Source organism: Vulpes vulpes, chromosome 16 (genome assembly GCF_048418805.1).
Source record: "Vulpes vulpes isolate BD-2025 chromosome 16, VulVul3, whole genome shotgun sequence".
NCBI classification, from domain to species: Eukaryota; Metazoa; Chordata; class Mammalia; order Carnivora; family Canidae; genus Vulpes; species Vulpes vulpes.
The window spans coordinates 54,285,717-54,305,500 of NC_132795.1; the positions used below are offsets into that span (position 1 = coordinate 54,285,717).

The window sequence follows — 19,784 nt, forward strand, 5'->3', positions numbered from 1 at the left end:
AGAGTAGGGAGCCAGGCTCAGGGGGGCGGGGGCCGGGCCCCCAGCCCCCCTCCCCACCAGGTGTCCGGGCGCTGCTGCGCAGGCTGGGCTCGAGGCCTGGCACCCGATCCGGGCCCTGAGCTGGCCGCCGCCCCGGCCCCCCCAGCCCGGGCTGCCCACAATGCCGCCATTCAGCCCGTCGGCTGCGGGCCTGCGGGCCCAGAGGGGGGGCTCCCGCAGCCGGCTGAGCAAGGCGGCGGCATGGAGGGGTGAGTGTGGGGGCCGGGGCGAGCCCCCCGCCGCTCTCCGGGCCTCTGAGGGGGTCTGTAGGGGCGGACTCTCCGAGGGGGTCCCCCAGGTGGGTTCCGAGGAAGGTGGGGCAGGCAGCCCGCTGCTCCAGCAGCCGCTGGGAGCGCGCCCTTCGGGGCTGGTCCGAGAGCCCAGCAGGCCTCTGAGCGGACACCGTCCGGTCCCCGAGGGACCCGTCCCCACGGCCCCACCACGGGCTCTGGCGGTGCCGGCAGCCCCGCCTTCGAGGGGGCCTCAAGGGGACTGGGGACTGCCACCAGTGAGGAGGCTGAGGGAGGGGGACAGGGAGGGAGCCCGAGCAGCGGCAGGAGCTGCCCGTGCCGCCGGCGGGAGGAAGCTCTGTCCTCCGTGTGGTTGGTGGGGAGCCAGGGTGACCCTGGGAGAGTGAGCACACCCCAGGTGGGGTCAGGGGCCCCGACTTTCCACCCGAGGCAGCGGGGACACGCTGGAGGCTTCGGAAGCCCATCTGTTTGTGGAAAGTGGGCTCAGTTGGTGGTGGGGAGCCGAGGGTGGGGGAGCCGGAGCGCAGGGGGCAGTAGCCCCTGAGAGCAACAGAAGGCGGCTGTGAGGTGAAGGGGTCCACCGGGGAAGGGGTGCTGGGAGGCGGGGGGTAGATGGTGGCCGGGGTCGGGCTGTGCCCCCCTCGCTCCCCGGCCCGTCCGGCCCCGCGGGATGGTGTAGGATGGCCAGACGGGGAACAGAGGCCTAGGCCCCCCGGCTCACCTGCCAGCAGGGCTCCGAGTCTCTTGGGCCCCACAATTCCTGGCCCCCCCAAACCTGGCTTTCCACACTCAGCCCGGCCTGGGTCCCCACTGGCTGCAGGCTGTCTTCTCACAGTGGGGGCCACTGTGCTCCCTGCCACCGTGGAAACGGCACCACGTGGTCTGAGGACTGGCTGCTGTGTCACCTCCCCTGGGGCCCAGGAGCTAAACCGCAGCCTGGGCTCGTGCTCTGCGCCCTCGGGACATCCCTGCACTCAGCAAGGCCTCCGGAGCCCCCGGGCAGGCTGTCGAAGGGGCTTGCCAGGTCGCCTGAGCCTCAGTTTACCCCAGTGTTAAACAAGGCTCACAATAGAACCTTCACTGCACAGGGCGTCCTGAGGCTCAGGGCAATGACAGTGTCTCTGGGGCCAAAGGAGGAAACATCTCAGGGGCCCTGGAAATAGGAGCCGGGCTTGACCGCTTCTCCCTCTCCCAGGCCCCAGAGCGTCTCCTTGGTGCTGCTGCTTCCTCTGCTGCTGCCCCTGGGCCCAGCCTGGCCTGCAGCTGCCCAACGCTGCCCACCGACGTGCGTTTGTGACAATCCCAGGCGGCATGTTGCCTGTCGGCACCAGAACCTCACGGAGGTGCCAGACGCCGTCCCCGAGGTCAGCAGGGTGAGGGGGGCAGGGAGGACAGCCATTGCCTGGCTGGGGGACTGTGGCAAGTCACTTTTCCTCTCCGAGCCTCAGTCTTCACATCTGTCAAATGGCATAACAGCCCTGTTTAATGTTCTATGCGATTGGAACAAGTCGGTGACCTATGAGATAAATATCGAATTAATGACAAACCGTGTGAGAGAGAACTAGAGAGATCAGGGGATACAGACTGGAATAAGATTCGGTCTCTGCTCGTGGGGTCGAGAGCTAGGGGGGAAAGAGAGAAAGCAAACAGGCAGCGACAGTTCAAAGTGAAAGGTGCCCAAGCGGTGAGGGAGGAAGGCTTCCTGGAGGAGGTGTCAGGGAGCAGGATGAAGAGAATGAGGAAAAGGTGAGGGGGAGAAGTTGGGGTGGGGAACGGCACGTGCAAAGGTGTAGTCCTCACTGCTGCTCGGGCCCCCCCTCCCCGCTCAGCTGACTCAGCGGCTGGACCTCCAAGGCAACCTGCTGAAGGTCATTCCCCCAGCTGCCTTCCGGGACCTGCCCTACCTGACACACCTGGACCTGCGGCACTGCCAGGTGGAGCTGGTGGCCGAGGGCGCCTTCCGGGGCCTGGGCCGCCTGCAGATCCTCAACCTGGCCTCCAACCGCCTGAGCTCGCTGCCCCAGGAGGCCCTGGACGGGCTGGGCTCCCTGCAGCGGCTGGAGCTGGAGAGGAACGTGCTGGAGGAGCTGCGGCCGGGGACGTTCGGGGCCCTGGGTGCACTGACCACCCTGAACCTGGCCCACAACGCTCTGGTCTACCTGCCGGCCATGACCTTTCAGGGGCTGCCGCGTGCGCGCTGGCTGCGCCTGTCCCACAACGCGCTCAGCGTGCTAGACCCCGAGGCCCTGGCTGGCCTGCCCGCCCTGCGCCGGCTCAGCCTCCAGCACAACGAGCTGCAGGCGCTGCCGGGACCGGCCTTGTCCCAGGCCCGGGCGCTGGCCCGGCTCGAGCTGGGCCACAACCCATTCACCTACGTGGGCGAGGAGGACGGGCTGGCACTGCCCGGTCTCCGGGAGCTGACGCTGGAGCACGGCGCCCTGCAGGCCCTGGATGCAAGGGCCTTCGCCCGCTGCCCGCGCCTGCACACTCTGGACCTCCGCGGGAACCAGCTGGACACTGTGCCGCCGCTGCAGGGCCCGGGGCAGTTGCGCCGGCTGCGGCTGCACGGGAACCCGCTGTGGTGCGGCTGCCGTGCCCGGCCGCTGCTCGAGTGGCTGGCGCGGGCGCGGGTGCGCTCCGACGGCGCGTGCAGGGGGCCGCGGCGCCTCAGCGGGGAGGCCCTGGACGCCCTGCGGCCCTCGGACCTGCGCTGCCCGGGCGGTGCCGAGGAGGAGGAGGAACTGGCCGCTGCGTGGGCCCGCACCCCTGCGGGCGGCCCGGGGCGCGGGGAGGACGGGGCGGCGGAGCCCTGCCCGCCGGGCTGCGTGTGCGCCTCCGAGTCCCGGCACAGCTGCTGTGAGAGCCGGGGCCTGCGGGCCGTGCCCCGCGGCTTCCCCAGCCACACGCAGCTGCTGGACCTGAGGCGGAACCGCTTCCCCTCGGTGCCCCGGGGGGCCTTCCCAGGCCTGGGCGGCCTGGTGTCGCTGCACCTGCAGCACTGCGGCATCGCCGAGCTGGAGGCGGGCGCCCTGGGGGGGCTGGCCAGCCTCATCTACCTCTACCTCTCCGACAACCGGCTCACAGGCCTCAGCGCCGCCGCCCTGGAGGGGGCGCCCCGCCTCGCCTACCTGTACCTGGAGCGCAACCACTTCCAGCGGGTGCCCGGGGCCGCCCTGCGTGCCCTGCCAGGCCTCTTCTCCCTGCACCTGCAGCACAACGCCGTGGAGCGCCTGGAACCCGGGGACCTGGCCGGCTCGCAGGCCTTGCGCTGGCTCTACCTGAGCGCCAACCGCATCTCTCACGTGTCCCCTGGCGCCATAGGCCCCGCTCCGGACCTGGAGAAGCTGTACCTGGACAGGAACCAGCTGCAGGGGGTGCCCACCGTGGCCCTAGAGGGGCTGCCCACCCTCCTGGAACTGCAGCTCTCGGGGAACCCGCTCAGAGCCCTGCCGGATGGGGCCTTCCGGCCCGTGGGCGGGTCACTGCAGCACCTCTTCCTCAACAGCAGCGGCCTGGAGCAGGTGGGCACAGGACTGTAGGGATGGGGGAGGCAGCGTGAGGCCCCACGCAGCATGCACTCACCCCACGGGCACTGCTGCCCCCACACTCAGGCCTGGGGCCGGGCGTGGTGACCCTGGGATGAGCCAGAGACGATGCCTAACAGCAGGGAGCTTAGGTGTGCTGACTGACCAGGCGGGTGCCAGGGGCACACGGAGAGGCCTGCTGGAGCACGGGGGGGGGGGGGGGGGGGGGTGAGGGGGGAGGAGGAAGTGTGTCCATGGGCTGCGTGTGCACTTTGGGGGCAGAGCAGGAGCCACCAAGGGGATTTGTCACTCTGGAGCAGGGGCGGGGGGCATGCTCAGGCACAGCAGAACCAAGGGCCCGCGTCCAGGTGACGTGCAAGGGGCAGGCACTTCAGGGTTAGACCAACCAGGGCTTCCATCCCAGTCCTGCCCTTCCTGCCTGGGCCACCTTGGGCTCTCCTGCGGGGAAGCATGGGGTACCTCCCAGGCCTAGCCAGTGAGACGGGCCTGGCGTCTCCTTGCAGATTTCTCCCAGGGCGTTTTCGGGCCTGGGGCCCTGGCTCCAGAGCCTGCACCTGCAGAAGAACCAGCTGCGGGCCATGCCTGCCCTGCCCCATCTCAGCCAGCTGGAGCTCATCGACCTCAGCGGCAATCCCTTTCACTGCGATTGCCAGCTGCTCCCACTGCACAGGTGGGTACTTTCATGGGACCCCCCCACCCCAGCTGGGCCCAGCAGCTGCTGTCAATCGAGCCTCTGCCCCCGCCCCCCATGCGCCAGCTGAACACCTCCAGAGGGGAGGGTCCTGCCAGAGCCAGTGACTGCTCCCCAGGGAGCCGAAAGTGCATGGAACTTGGGGTGGACTTCTTTGGGGCTGGATTCCCTCACCCGTGCAGTTGGAATGCGGTCCTCCCAGGCTAGTGTGGTGCAACCTAATATTTGTGGGCACTTCGTTAATTTCATCAGAAGTAATTTAATCGCTTAATTAATTTCAACAAGAACCCTGGAGTCCAGCAGAGCTGGGCTCAGATCCTGCTCTGTGATTGACCAGCTTTCGGCCTCCTGACTGCTCTGTGCCATTCTCTCACCTGTAAAGGGGAGGGGAGGGGCTGTATAACATCTCATGGGGGTTCTCTGTGAGGGGCACACTGGCAGCTAGCTAACCCAGATTTGAACAGGGTCTGGAGCACCCTAAGCCCTCTGTAACTATTTATTACTATTACTATCCCCTTTTTACAGAGAAGGGATCAGAGGATTGAAGTGACTCCCTCGGGGTCCCCTAATTGGTGAGGGGCTGAGCCAGGGCTCCCCCCAGGGTCTGCCCTCACCCACCAAGCTCCACTGCCCCCGCAGTTCCCGAAGACCTCCTTGCTCACCCCAGGCAGGAAGGCTCAGGACAATGGGTTCTCTGAATCCTCTCCTCTCCTCAGGTGGCTCATTGGGCTGAACCTGCGTGTGGGGGCCACCTGTGCCACCCCTCCCAGTGTCCACGGCCAGAGGGTGAAGGCTGCGACTGCGGTCTTTGAAATGTGCCCAGGCTGGGCTACCAGGAAGGCCAAGCGGATGCCCGCTTCCGGACCCAGTGCCAGGAGGACCCCATGAAGATCAGATGGTGGACAGCAGACAAGGTTGGCATCGGGGCAGGTGGGGGAGGCCTCGGTGGTGGGTCAGGTTCCAGAGCGCCAGGGGCGGCAGGGCTGACTTCTCTTGGTCCTAACTCATGTGGTTCCAAATCTGGGCAATAACTGTTGCTTCCATTCCTACTGCCTGTCCGCACTCCTCACTTCCCCACCTCTGGCTGGGCCCAGGCGGATTGTAAGGAAACAATCACACCATCTCATCCTGTGGGACGGTGGCCTTTCCGCTAAGCCACAGAATACCTAGACCCAACGTGTCCCTAAAAACACCGCTGTTACCATATTTGCTCGATCGTTGGTTCCATCACTTCCCAACCTCAAGGGCCTGGCTCACCCCCGGGACAAAGAGCAGAGGTGCAGGCGCTGTGGCCGCCGCCTCCCGCTGCCCATCAACCCTGCCCCGTGTGGTTGCGTCACCTGCTGAGGTTTATGTTCACACACTTGAGCCCTCGGCTGTAGCAACATTGTGCAGCACGCAGGGAAGGGTGAGCGGCATCTGGGCGCCCTTGCTGGGTGGGGAGGGCACAGGGAGGGTCTCTAGGGAGAGGCCAGTCCTGAGTGGGAAAACACGGAAAAGTCTCCTGAGACCAGGAGAGGGCTCAGCCTGTCTCTGGACCTGCATTCTGAAGACTGGTGTGCCTGGGGACCATCAGATGGCGTGTTAGTTCCCAGGGGCCGCTGTAAAGAAGCACATGGCTTTGGACGACAGACATCTTTGTCTCCCTGTCCTCAGGAGTCTGAGATCATGGTGTCCCCAGGGCTGTGCTCCCCCTGAAGGCTGTAGGGGAGATCCTTCTGAGGCCCTGCCAGCTTCCAGTGGCCCCAGAGGTTCCCTGGCTTGTGGCAGCACAACTGCACCCCCTGGCTGACTTCATACAGCATCTCCCCTGTCCCTTCTCATCTTCCTGCTGGATGGCAGTCCAAATCTCTAGGACAGGAGTCCTGTTGGATTAGGGCCCACCCTAATGACCATGTTCTGATGTCATTACCTCTGTGAAGACCCTATTTCTAAGTAAGGTCTCATTCTGAGGGGAGAGGGGGAATTCAATTCATACGTGTTCCCTGTCAGGCTGGGAGGAACCCCCCAAAAGACCCCAAGCTGAAGGTGAGCAGTTGGTGCCTTAGAAGTCACATCTGGAGTTAGCATCATCGACAATGCCATTAACCTCAGTGGGTGCTTGTGTGGCTGAAGAGCGTCCGTGGTCTCCCCACAGTAGCAGCCCCAGGGAGCTCGTGTGGATGTCCAGTGGCAGCCGCTCTGATGGGTCCAGGTGCAGGCCAGGGCTTCCGTTAAAAGACCCCCCCACCCCCAACTAACCCTCCGTGGCATGGTGGCTAGCCCTGGAATTAAGGGTTTTTCATGTTTGTTGAAAGTGGCAGTTTCCTGCCAGGGATACCAAGGAATTGCAAGACAGGGGCCCTGGGGTGCCTGGCTGCCTGTTGGTAGAGCATGCGGCTCTCGATCTCAACTCCCTGTTGGGCATGGAGCCTACAAAAAAAAAAAAAAGAAAGAAAAAAAAAGAGAAGGACCCTGACCTCCAGGATCACACAGAGCCCCGAGCCCCATTCTGGGCATGCTCACTTTGCTCAAGCTACGGCTGGACCGCGCATGCATCACTCTTTTGAGGCCCTGACCTCCAGGGTGGTGTCTGGCATGTGGGAGATGCTTTCAGGAAGGAGAATGAACGAATGAATGAATGAATGAATGAGGAAGAGTACTTACTGGTGGTAACACGGCAGACCACCCTCGGTTTAATCCCACTGCTGTCATTTAACAGTTGTGAATTTAAGCAAATAAATTACTGAATTCTGATAAGCCTTTTTCTCCCCCATAAAATGAAGTCAACATGGACCTCAGGGTTCCTGTGACGAACCGTGTGATTGTGTTTACCCAAGTGCCTGGCACACGAGGCCCTCACAAATGGCAGTTCCCTTGCTTCCCCCACCCCTGGAGCGGAGTGGAGCGTCTAGCCTGGGTGCCAGTAAGGAGAGGGGTGTGCATTTGCACTTGGTTCAGTCGGCACCAGGGAGCCACTGCAGGTCACAGAGCAGCGGGCACGGGGAGTGGAAGAGGTCATTCGGGTTCCCTCCGAGGGCAAGTGAGTCCAAAGTGGATCTTGTGCCCCAACCGAAAACCTCCTAGAGGCCCATGGTTCCATCTGTGATAAATCAAGTAGATCTTCCGGCCCTGGCCACCCAAGTTCCGTATTTTCAGGTCACACACTTACCCGGGCTGAGCACCAGGCTGCGGCGGCAGACCAGGCACAGGCTCAGCCTCCGGGTCTTGCAGGGGCAACAGCAGAAACATAAATGAGGGTAACCCAGCGTGTGGTTGCTATGGAGACAGGGCGCTCAGCGGAGGACATTTATTCATTGTTCTTGCATGTGAACCCAGCCTTCATAACTGACCCTATGGGTGACAGGTCAGAAGACACTCAGCTCTAAGAAACAAAAACCTGACGAACAACTCCAGGAAGTCCTGGGCGGCCCGTGGAGGGCTGGGATGGCAGCTGGCCTGTCCTCTGACCCTGCCATCCTTACCACGGCCTGTGGCGGCGTCACTTGTCCATTCAGGGAGGAGGAACAGAAGGTTGCAATGCCACAAAGTCCCAAGTCTTTCCAGAAGCTCCATGGTCAGAACTGGATCCCTGAACCGCCAGAGGTTTGGGCACGGTGCAGTGGCTTCTGCCGGCGGCACACTGGGGGCTGAGGCTACTGGCCTCCAACGCCCAGGCCTGGGGTATGCGTGTGAGTGGCAGCAGGGTGAGCGCGGCCCCTGTCCTAGATCTTCACTGTGACCCAAAACTCATCACTTTTTGGGGAATTCAGGCTGCACTAACACACCACTCTGAGCCTGGTTTCTATACCGTGTGGGGCTCACTAGTACCTTCAGCAAGGGAGCCAGGATCCAGTTCTCTCTGGGAGGAGTGACTGGAGGGAGACCAGCTTCTGGTGGGCTGGTCACCCCGTCTCTGGGCAACACCAAACAGCCGGGTCCTGGGCAAACGCACAAGCAGTGGCAGATGGGCCCAGAGAACATGGCCAGACACCCAGAGCAGCACAGCTGCACCCCCTAAAGGACAACATGGGGACCCAACTGGCAGCGCGTCTCCACCCAGACAGGAAAGAAAGGTCAGCCTGCCTCCATCTTCCATTCCAGGAAGTTACTGGAAGGACGGAGAGAGAGCAGTTTCCAAGGAAACTAACTTGGAAAAATAAAAGCAACTGAAATTTGGGAAGATGCTAGGTGAGCTTCTAGGATGTAATTTCAGAAAGGAGGGTGGCCAGTTAGGGCCAGGGAGCCAGGAGGTGTGTCCTGTCACCCTCTTCTCCCTTCCTCCAGGGGCTCCCTTAGGGCCACCTCAGCTAGCAGGGCTGGCCACTCTGCTGCCCCGTGACCCTGGGGCAGGACTGCCTCAGACCCTGCTTAACAGGGAGAAGGGGGTGAGAGGTCAGGTCCCTGCCACGCTGGGCTCAGAGCAGGTTAAGCACAGGCTGGCTGTGGTCTCCCTTCCAGCTGGGGTCCCCTCACAGCACGGCCGGCTCGCCCTCCTGTCCTGCTGCCTCCCTCTACCACCAGGCCTCCCCAAATGACACGGGGGACTGCGTGCCCTTTCCCCCTAGGTTCCTGCAAGCCCCCAGCCAGGGGCAGACCCCACCTCTATTCCACTGTTCCCTTTAGGAAATGGGGGCCGGACTCAGGCCAACAGAGAAAACAGGTTAAGTAAGGCCACCTCCTGCATCACCAGAACCTGCCTCCTCACTGCCATTTTAGCTGCCTGCCAGAGCTGGGTGCCTGTGCGGGGTTCCCTGACCTCCCTAGGGTGCTAGGAGAGCGCCAACCCCAGCGGTGAGAGGCTGCTTTTAGGCCCCCACCACACCGCTCCCCACCCAACCTGCAACTGCCTCCCCCTCGAGAGCTGCTCCAGGCCTTTATTGTAGGACTTGCTCAGGGACACACACACATGCTTCACTGACTTGTCTTCCAGTGTGACTGGGGGCAGCCCTCTACCCCATGGCAGTTGAGGGGTATGGTGTGGAGGGGGTACTGTAAGAAGAGCTTTGGGAAGTGTAGCTGGAGGAGGAGTCGCTCACAGACAAATATGGAGGCCTGGCCAGAGGGCAGAGGTCCTTTGGTGCCTGGCCCTCACGGCACCTGGCAGGACTTGGGCAAAAAAGGCTTGTCTCCACACTAAAGCAGGGTGAAGGGGTGGTGGCAACAGAGGAACCCCGGGCTGGTGGGGAAGGCTCAGTCGTCTGTCTCCTGTTTGATGTTCTCGATGGGAACGGGCAGCTCTGGACTCGGGGCTTTGTCGGGCGTGGCCATGTCTAGATGCTCTTCCTTCACCCGCACAGCAATGACTAAAGAGGGAGGGAGGTGGGGAGGGCGGGAGAACAGAGTGAGTGTGTGTGAAACCCTGGGAGGGGCAGGGGGCTCTGGCTCCCTATGAAAGGGGGCCCTCAGGACGTGGTGGGGAGGTGGGAGTGGCACCTTCCCCCCGCGGGGCAGGCAGTAGAGATGGAGAGGGCCCGGCTGGAGATGCGCGGCTCCGTTCAGAGTTGGGGGCGGGTGTTTGGGAAGCTCTCCAGGCCCAGTGGTCCAAGGAGGACTGCTTGGTGCCCGGCAAAGTCCCTTCACACTTGACTCTCCTCTTCTGTGCCCAGGTGGGGAAGGAGGCGGGCCGCCTCTGAGCACTGGAGCAGGCCGGCCCTGTCTTGACCCCGCCCGGGAGGCTCTTACTCTCTTCAGGAACAGGATCCGATGAGCTCTTCTCTGCGGCCTGCAGGTCATCCTCCAGCAGGGGCTTCTTGGACCCCTGTCTGAGGGGCCGGGTCTTGGTCGGTGGTATTCTTTTCCCTTTGAATAAACACAGAATGAAACCCAGCACAGGGCTGTATCCATGTGGGGCTCGATGGCTGGGTGTCCTCCAGTGGTGAGCAGAAGGCAGGTCCCACTCTGGGGGAGCAGAGCGTTGAGCTCTGATGCTGCCCCTTGGGGCCGGGTGCCGACGCTCAGGGAGATTCTCTCCAGTAGCAGGTTAAGCCCCCCAGTTAGGCTTGCTGAGCTTCCATCCCTCTTCCAGTCCTTTCTTCACCTGTGAAGTGACTTTCCCAGCCGTGCTAGTGTAGACAGCACGAGGTCTTCCCACATGATCAGCTCCATACCCTCACCGGACCCTGATCCTGCCCAGGGACCGCGCCGGCTTCCTCCCCATCCTGTTTCGGACCACCTCTTCTCTGGGTGGCGCCACATCATGGAGAGCATGTTGCTGCCACAGGCCGGCAGCTCCGAGGGCTAGCTTTACCTCCTCCCGCCCCACTCCACCTGCTGTCCCCCTCAAGCTGAGCCCGCACAGGGCCCAGGATCTGTTAAGAGCAGAGCCCCACCTAAGGAAATGATCCTGAAGCTTCCACTCCTGAGGGTCCCCAGGGAAGGATGACAGGCTCGGGGAGAAGGATGCTGCCCCCGCCATCTTACTTTCAAAAGGCAGTTGTGCACTGCCAATGGGTCGCGTTGACTTCTGACCACAGGGCAGAAGGGCTGGGGATCCCTCCCCCTTCTCTCCTTTACAAATACTGTTTCTTGCTTTTTTCCTTGGGATCCTGACCCCTGCCAGAGATTCAAGACTCCCTATCTGTGCCTGAGTCCCTTAAGACACAGGCTGATGGGCCTGATGGGGCAGAAGGGCAAAGGAGAGGAGATGGAGGGACCAGACCATGGAGGGCGCTACCCAAGCGGCGACTCCCCCTCTCCTCCCAGAGACATAGGCCCAGCTGATCCCAAGGCCCACCCCAGCCCTGGCCACTTCTTCAGAGCATCACTTACTTTTCTTCCCGAACTGTTTCTTTTTCTTCTTTGTGGCCTCTTTGGCCTTCAGAGGTGTGGTTGGCTCTATTGTTGAAAGACAGAGGGAAGAGGTTAAGAGAGTTCTGAAAGGACACAGTACAAGCACATCCCGAGACACCTACCCATCCCTCAGCCTCCCTTACACATGGGACACCCCAAGAAGGAAAGCCAAAGTTGAGTGAGAATGGGGGAGGGACTGGAAGCAACTGTCCCTTCATCCCACCCTCGTCACTAGGGCTGCTCCGAGGGACCTGGGGGCTTTACCTGGGTGCACAAGGGCACGAGCATATGACAGAGTGGGCAAGATCAAGGAAGGTGCTCTGCAGGCCAGAGGGAGAGGGAGACAGACAAGTCAGGAGCGGGACGGGGGACACAAGGGCCACTCTTTAGTGAGCAGTGGTCCAGGAGACCAATCGCTCTCATGCCAAAGAATGAGGTAGGTACGGGGTAGGGGGAGCAGTTGACAGGAAGGAAAAAGAAAAGGAAAGTTGAGGGTCCCCTGGGGCCGTGAGAGCCCAGACCTGCGGCCACAGGTGGCTGGAGCTGGTAGCCGGTGAGCTCACACCAGCCGACGGGGTAGATGTCCGGAGACTCACAGTCCACCCACTGGTCATACTCGCTGTCCCAGCCATCAAAGTGGATGCTGAGGAGTCTGTGCACCACCCGCTTCACCGTGGCCACGCAGATGAGCCGGGGCTCCATTAGATCCACGGCCTCCAGCTTCATGCCCACCTTGAAGCCGTGGTTGGGGCAGTCCTGGGAGGGGGAAGAAGCGGTGACCACGGCAGCCAGATCCCGGCCCCAGGGGCCAAACCGGGGAGTGGGAATGGGCCGGGAGTGCCTGTGGGGAAGGGTCCCCTAACAGTGACCACTGCCCTCTGTTCCCCAGCACCAGCCTCTCTGGGAAAGGGACCGGGCTTGAGCGGAATGCCCGTGGCAGAGGCTGGGACTTCTCCCGTGAAGCGGTTGGCATCCACAGTATAGACTCAAGGAAGGAGAAGGGGGTTGGAATGAACGCTGCTGACAGGGGGCAGGGCCGCCCCAGGCCCCGTGCTTCCTCGCTCTCCTCACCATGTTAAAGAGTCTCGATGGAGCTGCTTTCGATTTGGTCTTCTCCAAGTAGGTGTCCCAGCTGAAAGTGTGCGACTCGTAGCCTAGGGAGCAGAAAACATAGATGTACGGGGAAAGGAGCACGTGCCAAATGGACCCCTGTTGCTGGGTCAGGACCCAGTCTGGAGTCTCCCCTGGCAGCCTTCTTCCCTCCTCCCCAGGCTGGTACCTGCTCTAGGACCATGGTCCTGTCGTATAGGTTGTTCACTGCCCAAAGGAACAAGTGGGAGCTCTGCTTACCGAGACACACGCTAGCCGTGGAGCCAAGTGAGCCCAGTGGCAGGGCTGGTGGTGTTGGCCTTGGGGGGCTCTGACCCCTCTCCAAACCACTCTGAGACTCCCAAGCCCCAGGGTCTGGCTTGGCCAGGAACCTGGGCCTGTGGTCACACTCTGACCTCTCTGACCATGAGGACAGTCTTACCTTTTGGGGGTGTGAGCTCAATGTCATTCTTTTGGCAGAAGGTGGCTGGGAAGATGGCATGGGAGGAGGCATGGTAACAGAACCAGTCTGAGCCATCTGTGGAGGGCCCCCCATCCACACAGATCATCAGGTAGCCATCTAGGAGAACCTGGGGGGGGCAGGCAGACACCATGGTATCATGAACTGCACCCCCATTCCAGGGTAAGGTGGCTATGGTGGGGATACAAGGTGGATGGATCCAACCCGAGCTAGATCTCAGCCTTCCCTGAGCTTCTGCTGAGCACTCAGCACCCCCGGACCCATCCTTTTAAGGTTCCTTTTCCTTCCTCACTAGATAGCAAATGCTGTTCCCACAGGGACTACACCTTTTTTTCTCCCCAGTGTTTTCAGAGGAGAGCTCATGGGCCCAGCCTGGAGAAGACCCACTGGATGCACACATCAGCATGTCCCCAGGGGGGCCAAGGGGTAGTCATCTGCTCCATGGGCTGCAGCAAAGTCAGCACGGCTATTGGTCCTGGGTAGGCCAGCACTCAAAGGAGAGGACGTGTGCCAGTGGGAAGGCCTCCAGGGAGGCTGACAGGGCGGGGCCTACACTTGATACAGGATCGGGCTCAGGCCACGCACCTCCCCAATGTGCCGCGGACCTGACACCAAGGCAAATTCTGAGCAAGGAGCAGATAAGACCCCTACTCAAAAGTCCAGTACTCCTGGAGCAGCCACAGTGGAGGTGGGCTGGATGTGCACTACAGAGTTCTGCACCCCCTCAGTGACTTCAGCATCCACCATCGAAGCTGCAGGACTAGCCCAAGCTCACCTTGCAGATGGTTGCCACGCAGATGTTGCCCAGATTCAGAGGGTCAATGGCTTCCAGTTTCATCCCCTCTTCAAACCAACCACCTTCCGTGTAGACAGCTCGAACCTTAAAGGAATGGGGCAGCTGGGGAAACTTGGGGCGGCCCAGATGGAGGGTGGGGGGAGCAGGCCTCATCCGCCATAGGCCTGGGAAGGAAACGGGAAGGGAAAGGAACACCCCGGGGTTGTGGGGCCTGGGATGGGCCTATGGCCAAGACGAGAAGGGCCTATGGCTAAGATGAGAAGGTCCCAAGGCTGTGCCTCACCTTCTTGAACAGGTAAGGAACAGCATCACAGTAGATTTTCCGGAAGGTGGGATGGTGGGCCATGTCACTGCGCCTCTCTTTGGGGAGATGCCAGAGGGAGCAAGAGAGAGAAAGGAGTTGCAGGCTGCTCACAGGGCCACCTCCCTCCCTTCCCCAGAATGTGGGGGCTGCCCTGCATGTGCTCTAATCTGTATCTCGGCACCCCGTACTACCCACCTAGACCAGGATCAGGACATGTCAGGAGCTCTCTGTAGGGACTACTGGACCCTTAAGATCCAGACACTTCCCATATCGTGTAGCCTCCAGCTTCGAATAGGTTTAAAACCCTTATAAGCTCAGTGACCTGGTCAAATCACCCAACCTCTTTGGGCCTCGGTACCACCGTGCACATGGTGGAGATAGTCATCACCACCACGTGGTGGCGGTGGCGGGTACAGAGATGCTCCTGCCCCTGCCCGCGGACCTGACAGCTTGATGCCATGGCCGACTCGCCGTGACCAGCCCACTGGGTGGATCAAGGGGCTCCACATGTGGCACCAGAAGTCGTCATCACTGTCGCCGTCCTCATAGAGGAGCCGAAGGCGACCCCCGATTACTGTGTCCACCACTGCCATGCGGGTCCGTGACACCTGGGACTTATCCACCACCTCCAGCCGCATTCCTTGCCGGAAGGGGTACTTCATGCTCTCCACCATCTGCAAGATCAGAGCACAGGCCCGCTGTGGTCCTGGGGATCCTCCACCCACTTCCCTGTTTCATCTCCTAACTGTAACCACAGAATAGGGAAGGTATGCCCAGAACCACACCCAGCACTAAGTCAGGAAGCAGGCCGATAAGACATAGACTCAAGGAAGGTCCCACCAGGTCTGACCTTGGCCCCCAATTCCTCAGGATGAGGGACAGCACACAGCTTACAAGGTGTGCCCCCCAAATGCCAGTCAGTACAATGGAAATTACAAAGCCCATTTCAGACTAAAGAACAGGTGCCCCAGAGGGCTCAAGTGACTTGCCCACACTCACCCCGATTCATTGGTTGCCAGAGCTGGACCTTGAAACTGGTCCCAGTGTTCAGCCTCATGCACTTTCCCACTCCCCTCCACCTCCCCACTGATGGCACATACTATGCTCATGTCCAGAGAGCTGAGGCCCCATCTGCCTCGATATGTCTAATTACAGCTGTGACCTCACTGGGCTGTAGCTCTGAATGGCTATCCCACTCTGACCCAGCAAAGGACAGTGACCAAGATGCCCACAGGCTGTTTTAGAGAGCCCTGATGACAGGCCACAGATGAGGGGGTAGGAGACTCTTTCTGGTCCCTGAGACTTCAGTCCTGTCCTGCCTGGGATAGGGAAATGGGAACAGTGAACTCTGTAGGGCTTTTCCAGCCCAGGGAAAACCAGCCCCAGCCTAGGGAAGGTGGGGACTAAGCGGCGATCTTTCAAAGCCCACCAGGAGGGGGCAGTATCTCCGAGGTCACAAAGCAGCCACCAGGAAAAGCTGACGGAGTCCTACACCACAGACCTGGAATACAAATCCAAACCAATCGACTGGCCCATTTAGGAGAGAGACACAGGGTGAGGTCTGGGTTGGGGTCCCTCGGGGCCACCTCTCCCTCCTAGCCTTTCCTGACACACTCCTTTCTTTTGCACCCACCCAGGACAGCCCAGAGCCCAACACCACTTTAGTGCTCTGTTTGTTCAGTCACACCCTGAGCTCTGTAGGGGCAGAAGCCAGGTCTGGGGGGATCCATTTCTACAATCTCAGTTCTAAGCATGGAACTAGGCACAGAGTTAGTGCGCAATGTTTTTTCTCACCTGATAGATACACAGTACACGCCTGACTTTGGCTGCTGGGCCATTCACTCACAACATTTTACTCAGAACTTATTACACTGTAGGCACCAAAGGAACTGGACTGGATTTGGATCAGAGCTGCCTTCACAAACTCACCCTCTTTTATCCTTCCTACCCAACCCTCAGAGGCAGCTGGCTTTTGTATCCACTGCAGGACTGGGTATGTGACAGTGAGTCATCGTGTGCTTGCTGACTGGTTCACATGGAACCATGTTCTGCTACCCAGAATAAAAAAAAAAAAATTTTTTTTTTTTTTAAGTAGGCCCCATGACCAGCATGGAGCCCAACATGGGGCCTGAACTCACAATCCTGAGATCAAGAGTTGGATGCTTAACCAACTGAGCCACCCAGGTGCCCCAGAATCAAGCTCACTGGAGTTTAAGCAGGAGAGGCCACCTTGATAATGCTAGTGGCCTGTACCACCCACAATCTGCCTCATCTTCAGACAAGTGCCAGTTGAGAAGGAGCAAATACTCGTTTTCAACTGCTGAATCTGTCCACGGTGCAAGGCATCACGAGAGGGGAGGGGACACCCGGGTGGCTCAGTGGTTGAGCGTCTGCCTTTGGCTCAGGATGTGATCCTGCAGTCCCGGGACGGAGTCCCACATAGGGCTTCCTGCATGGCTCTTGCTTCTCCTTCTGCCTGTGTCTCTGCCTCTGTCTTTCATGAATAAATAAAATCTCAAAAAAAAAAAAAAAAATACAGGTGAAAGAGCTTATAATTTTGTTGAACAAAGTATGAAAAGATAAGTTAGCAAAATATAAAGAAATAAAGAGCAAATGGACAGTACCCAGCAAATTAAAGTAAAGCAAAAACCATTTCTACTTTAGGGAAAAGCCAGGGAAGGCTCCCTTGACGTACTGGAACTATTCCTCGTCAAAGGCCCACTCTCTGCCAGCTAAAACTCACAGTGGCAACCTCTTTACGAGGCATCTGATGCCTTGGACGAGATGTGGCCCAGCATCTATTCCGTCCTCACTTTTCACTTTGGCTTCCAGACCACCCACACCCTACCCATCAAGGTAGAATTCAAATGCCATTTTCTCCTTGAAACTTTCCTTGACAGCTGCTCCTCTTCGGGCCACAGAACCGGTCCCGCCTGTGCCATGGCAGCACCTGCTCTGCACTCCCCTGCTGGCTGCTGTGACACTTATCGAGGCAACGTGGGAACCACACCCGAGAGCATTGGGGGCTGGAGGCCTCAGACGCAGCCCAGGCCCCTATGTGAGCAAGCCCCACAAAGGAGGGTCTGGCATATAGAGGTGGGAGAAATGAAGTCTTCACTGCGCATCCTTGTATTCCCTTTGAATTTTTACCATGTGAGTGATTTTTTTTAAGTTAAAATTAGAAGCCACAGGGGATCCCTGGGTGGCGCAGCGGTTTAGTGCCTGCTTTTGGCCCAGGGCGTGATCCTGGAGCCCCGGGATCGAGTCCCACGTCGGGCTCCCTGCATGAGAGGGGAGGGGACATGGAGCCTGCTTCTCCCTCTGCCTGTGTCTTTGCCTCTCTCTCTCACTCTCTATCATGAATAAATAAATAAAATCTTTAAAAAAAAAAAACCAAAACTTAAGAAGCCACAGAGATGATTCAGAGGCACACCTCTGGTTCAGAACCAAGGCTATTTTATAACTCCCAGGCTTGACTTCATTTCCTTTGCCAGACTGGAGAGTCCTGAATACGGGACCTGTACTCCCACAGTTCCTTGTAGCCAAGTACTTAATAAAATTTATGGAAGGAATGTTCCTGAAAAATGCTATGATCAATGGTAAGGATCTCGAGTAGCAAACAGAGGGCAAGGCAACGTGACCAACATGGCTGGATCAGAGTCTGGGTTGGGGTGGAGGCTGACTCTAGGCTGGGAAGGTAAAAGCAACCGTCATCATTCCTGGAGAAATGTGAAGCTGCTAAAGACTGTCAAGCAAGGAAGTCTTTGAGAAAATACTCCAGTGAGTTGCACGGACAGAGAAAATGGGAGAAGGGCAGGAAGGAGGTCAGTTAGGAGACCCAAAGGGGTCACTGCCAGACCTTGATATGGAAATCCACAGGAAGCGTCCTGGAGCCCACCAACCGTTTCATGAGGTACCCCTTCCAGTCGGTGAACTTGGCATGGATGGCTGTGGAGACACAGCAGAATCCTGGTTACGCGGACTAACAATACTCCCACCAACAGGGGGCGCCAGAGCAACTTCTTTCTGCCTCCTCAGGCCAGCCATCACCTATTACAAAACCTGCTGTACAACCTGGATCCGCCACAGGGCTTCCCAGACTGGGGAGGACAGGAAGCAGGCTGGCAAGTGGGTTCTGTTCTGGTCTAACCTAAGACAAAGGGTGCCCCTTCTACCAAGGGCTCTGCAGGGACCACGACAAGGACTGCTCTCTCTCATCAACTCACTCCGAGGGGGCACAAGTATTTTGCTGTTGATGGCACACCAGCCAATGGGATGGACATCCACCGTTCCCAGGTTGCACCAGAAATCATGGCTGGCGTCATTTTCAAAGCCTTCATACCGGAGCAGCACCCGATACCCTGAAAGAAGGAAAAGGTACTGGTAAGGGAGGGCGGGATGCTCAACCTTAAACTTGACTCCTAAGAAATCCTTCCAGGCAAGGGGGTCCCTGTTGTCCCAACAGTCACAGCCAAAACAAACCCATGCCACGTACTCAGTAAACAGTATAGCATAGCAGTAAGAATTAATTCTCCATAGTCTGATCGTTCCTGGAAAAACCTTAAGAGGGGGAGTTTCCAAACTTGTCATGCCTTGTGGCTTCTTCAAAGCCAGGGAAGGCAGGAGGATCCCAAGAAGGGACTGGCAGAAACTCCAGTGGTGGGCTTTTTTGTTTGTTTTATGAAGCCAGTTTCTGCCTGTGACACTACCCACCCGTGCAGACATGTCCCTCTCCAAACCCAGGCCCTGCTTGGCCAGAGGAGTACCCACCCGCGGCCTGGATGACAGAGGCAATCCAGTACACCCGGCTGGGGAGCACGGCGTCGCTGTTGAGCACCTCTACCTTCATCCCTTTCATCACATCTTCCCACTGGTCATAGAGAGGGACCTGTGCGGGCACGAGAGCATTCAGGGGAATGGTGAACTGCCTGAGCACACAGGGCAGAGTGGCTGGGCTCGTAAGCCATCGCACCCTTCTCTGTACCTCAGTGCACAACACTCTGCGTGTGGCAAGCCAAGCATGGGACTAGGGATGAAGAGATGAGCAAGACAAATCCTCTGTCCCCAAAGAGCTGAGGCAGGACACCGGGGATGGGGAGGGGTGGGTTACAGGGGACGGGATGGGAAGGCAGGTGCAAGGGTCAGACATTTGGAGTCGGTCAGCTCTGAGTAGTGGTCTTTACAGGACCAGCTCCTCATTCTATTATCTTGGGCACATCACACCCATGCCAGTTTGTGCGCTCGTGACAACACCTAATACTTCCTAGCGCTTGCCACAAATATCACCTCTTTAAATCATCACTCAGGCTTGGGCAGTAGTCTTTCAGCTCTCACCATGCGGGCTCTCGGAGCCGTCTACCCACCCCTCCTTCTGGTACATTCTTTCTCCACCTCTCTAACCAGTCTCTTTCAGATGCTCTCTATCAGCAGCAGACCCTTCTTGTTTGCCTTCCCAATGTCTAATCCTCACTTTGCACCAAGAGCACCTTGCTTCTCCTTTGGAGAAATTCACCTTTTTTCATTCTCATCGTGGCTTCAGCTAATCAGGGTATCCCATTTCACCTCTCTGGCCAGAGTGGGTCTCTCACGGAACCTAGAAATGGCTATGCTACTCAAGCACACATGGGCTGGCTTGGCAGAGCTTATGGAATCAGGTATGATGTAACTCCCCTGCAGTGATAACTCAGGGCCAAAGAGCTTCCCACTAGGAAAGGTGAGTGCCTTCGACAGCACTGTGGAGAAGAGTGAGACTTCCCAGCTTCCCACTGTCCACGGCACCTCCCGGAGTTCACTGGCTACTAGGATGTGACTCCTACT

General features: G+C 59.1%; 2 protein-coding genes across 6 annotated transcripts in view; one reads left to right on the top strand and one right to left on the bottom strand.

The window, feature by feature from the left end:
* Positions 1–10,335, top strand: CHADL (chondroadherin like). Its single transcript, XM_026017418.2, has 6 exons — positions 1–248; positions 1,486–1,654; positions 2,120–3,811; positions 4,339–4,505; positions 5,243–5,440; positions 10,115–10,335. Exons 1-5 carry the CDS (start codon positions 241–243, stop codon positions 5,412–5,414), a joined length of 2,208 nt encoding a protein of 735 aa, XP_025873203.2. The 5' UTR covers positions 1–240; the 3' UTR covers positions 5,415–5,440; positions 10,115–10,335.
* Positions 4,766–19,784, bottom strand: part of L3MBTL2 (L3MBTL histone methyl-lysine binding protein 2) — a 24,141-nt gene continuing 9,122 nt past the window's right edge. Inside the window, exons 6-18 of one of the 5 annotated variants that reach the window (XR_011997778.1) lie at positions 18,738–18,855; positions 18,194–18,328; positions 17,827–17,915; positions 14,410–14,641; positions 13,947–14,023; positions 13,643–13,747; positions 12,829–12,976; positions 12,369–12,451; positions 11,819–12,053; positions 11,562–11,617; positions 11,277–11,342; positions 10,191–10,307; positions 7,801–9,811 (exon numbers count right to left, since the gene is read on the bottom strand). Coding sequence is in view for 3 of the 5 variants with exons in the window: in XM_026017420.2 (XP_025873205.1) it covers positions 9,895–10,307; positions 11,277–11,342; positions 11,819–12,053; positions 12,369–12,451; positions 12,829–12,976; positions 13,643–13,747; positions 13,947–14,023; positions 14,410–14,641; positions 17,827–17,915; positions 18,194–18,328; positions 18,738–18,855 (1,701 nt within the window). In the remaining 2 variants the exon portion in view is untranslated. Of the gene's footprint in view, positions 6,939–7,800; positions 10,308–11,276; positions 11,343–11,561; positions 11,618–11,818; positions 12,054–12,368; positions 12,452–12,828; positions 12,977–13,642; positions 13,748–13,946; positions 14,024–14,409; positions 14,642–17,826; positions 17,916–18,193; positions 18,329–18,737; positions 18,856–19,784 lie in introns of those variants that run through there. The other 4 variants (XR_011997779.1, XM_026017421.2, XM_072741216.1 and 1 more) reach the window with 4 other exon arrangements.

Coding starts and splice junctions, on each gene's coding strand:
- CHADL (XM_026017418.2), top strand. Junction 1,655..2,119: donor TGCCAGACGCCGTCCCCGAG/GTCAGCAGGGTG, acceptor CTCCCCGCTCAG/CTGACTCAGCGGCTGGACCT. Junction 3,812..4,338: donor ACAGCAGCGGCCTGGAGCAG/GTGGGCACAGGA, acceptor GTCTCCTTGCAG/ATTTCTCCCAGGGCGTTTTC.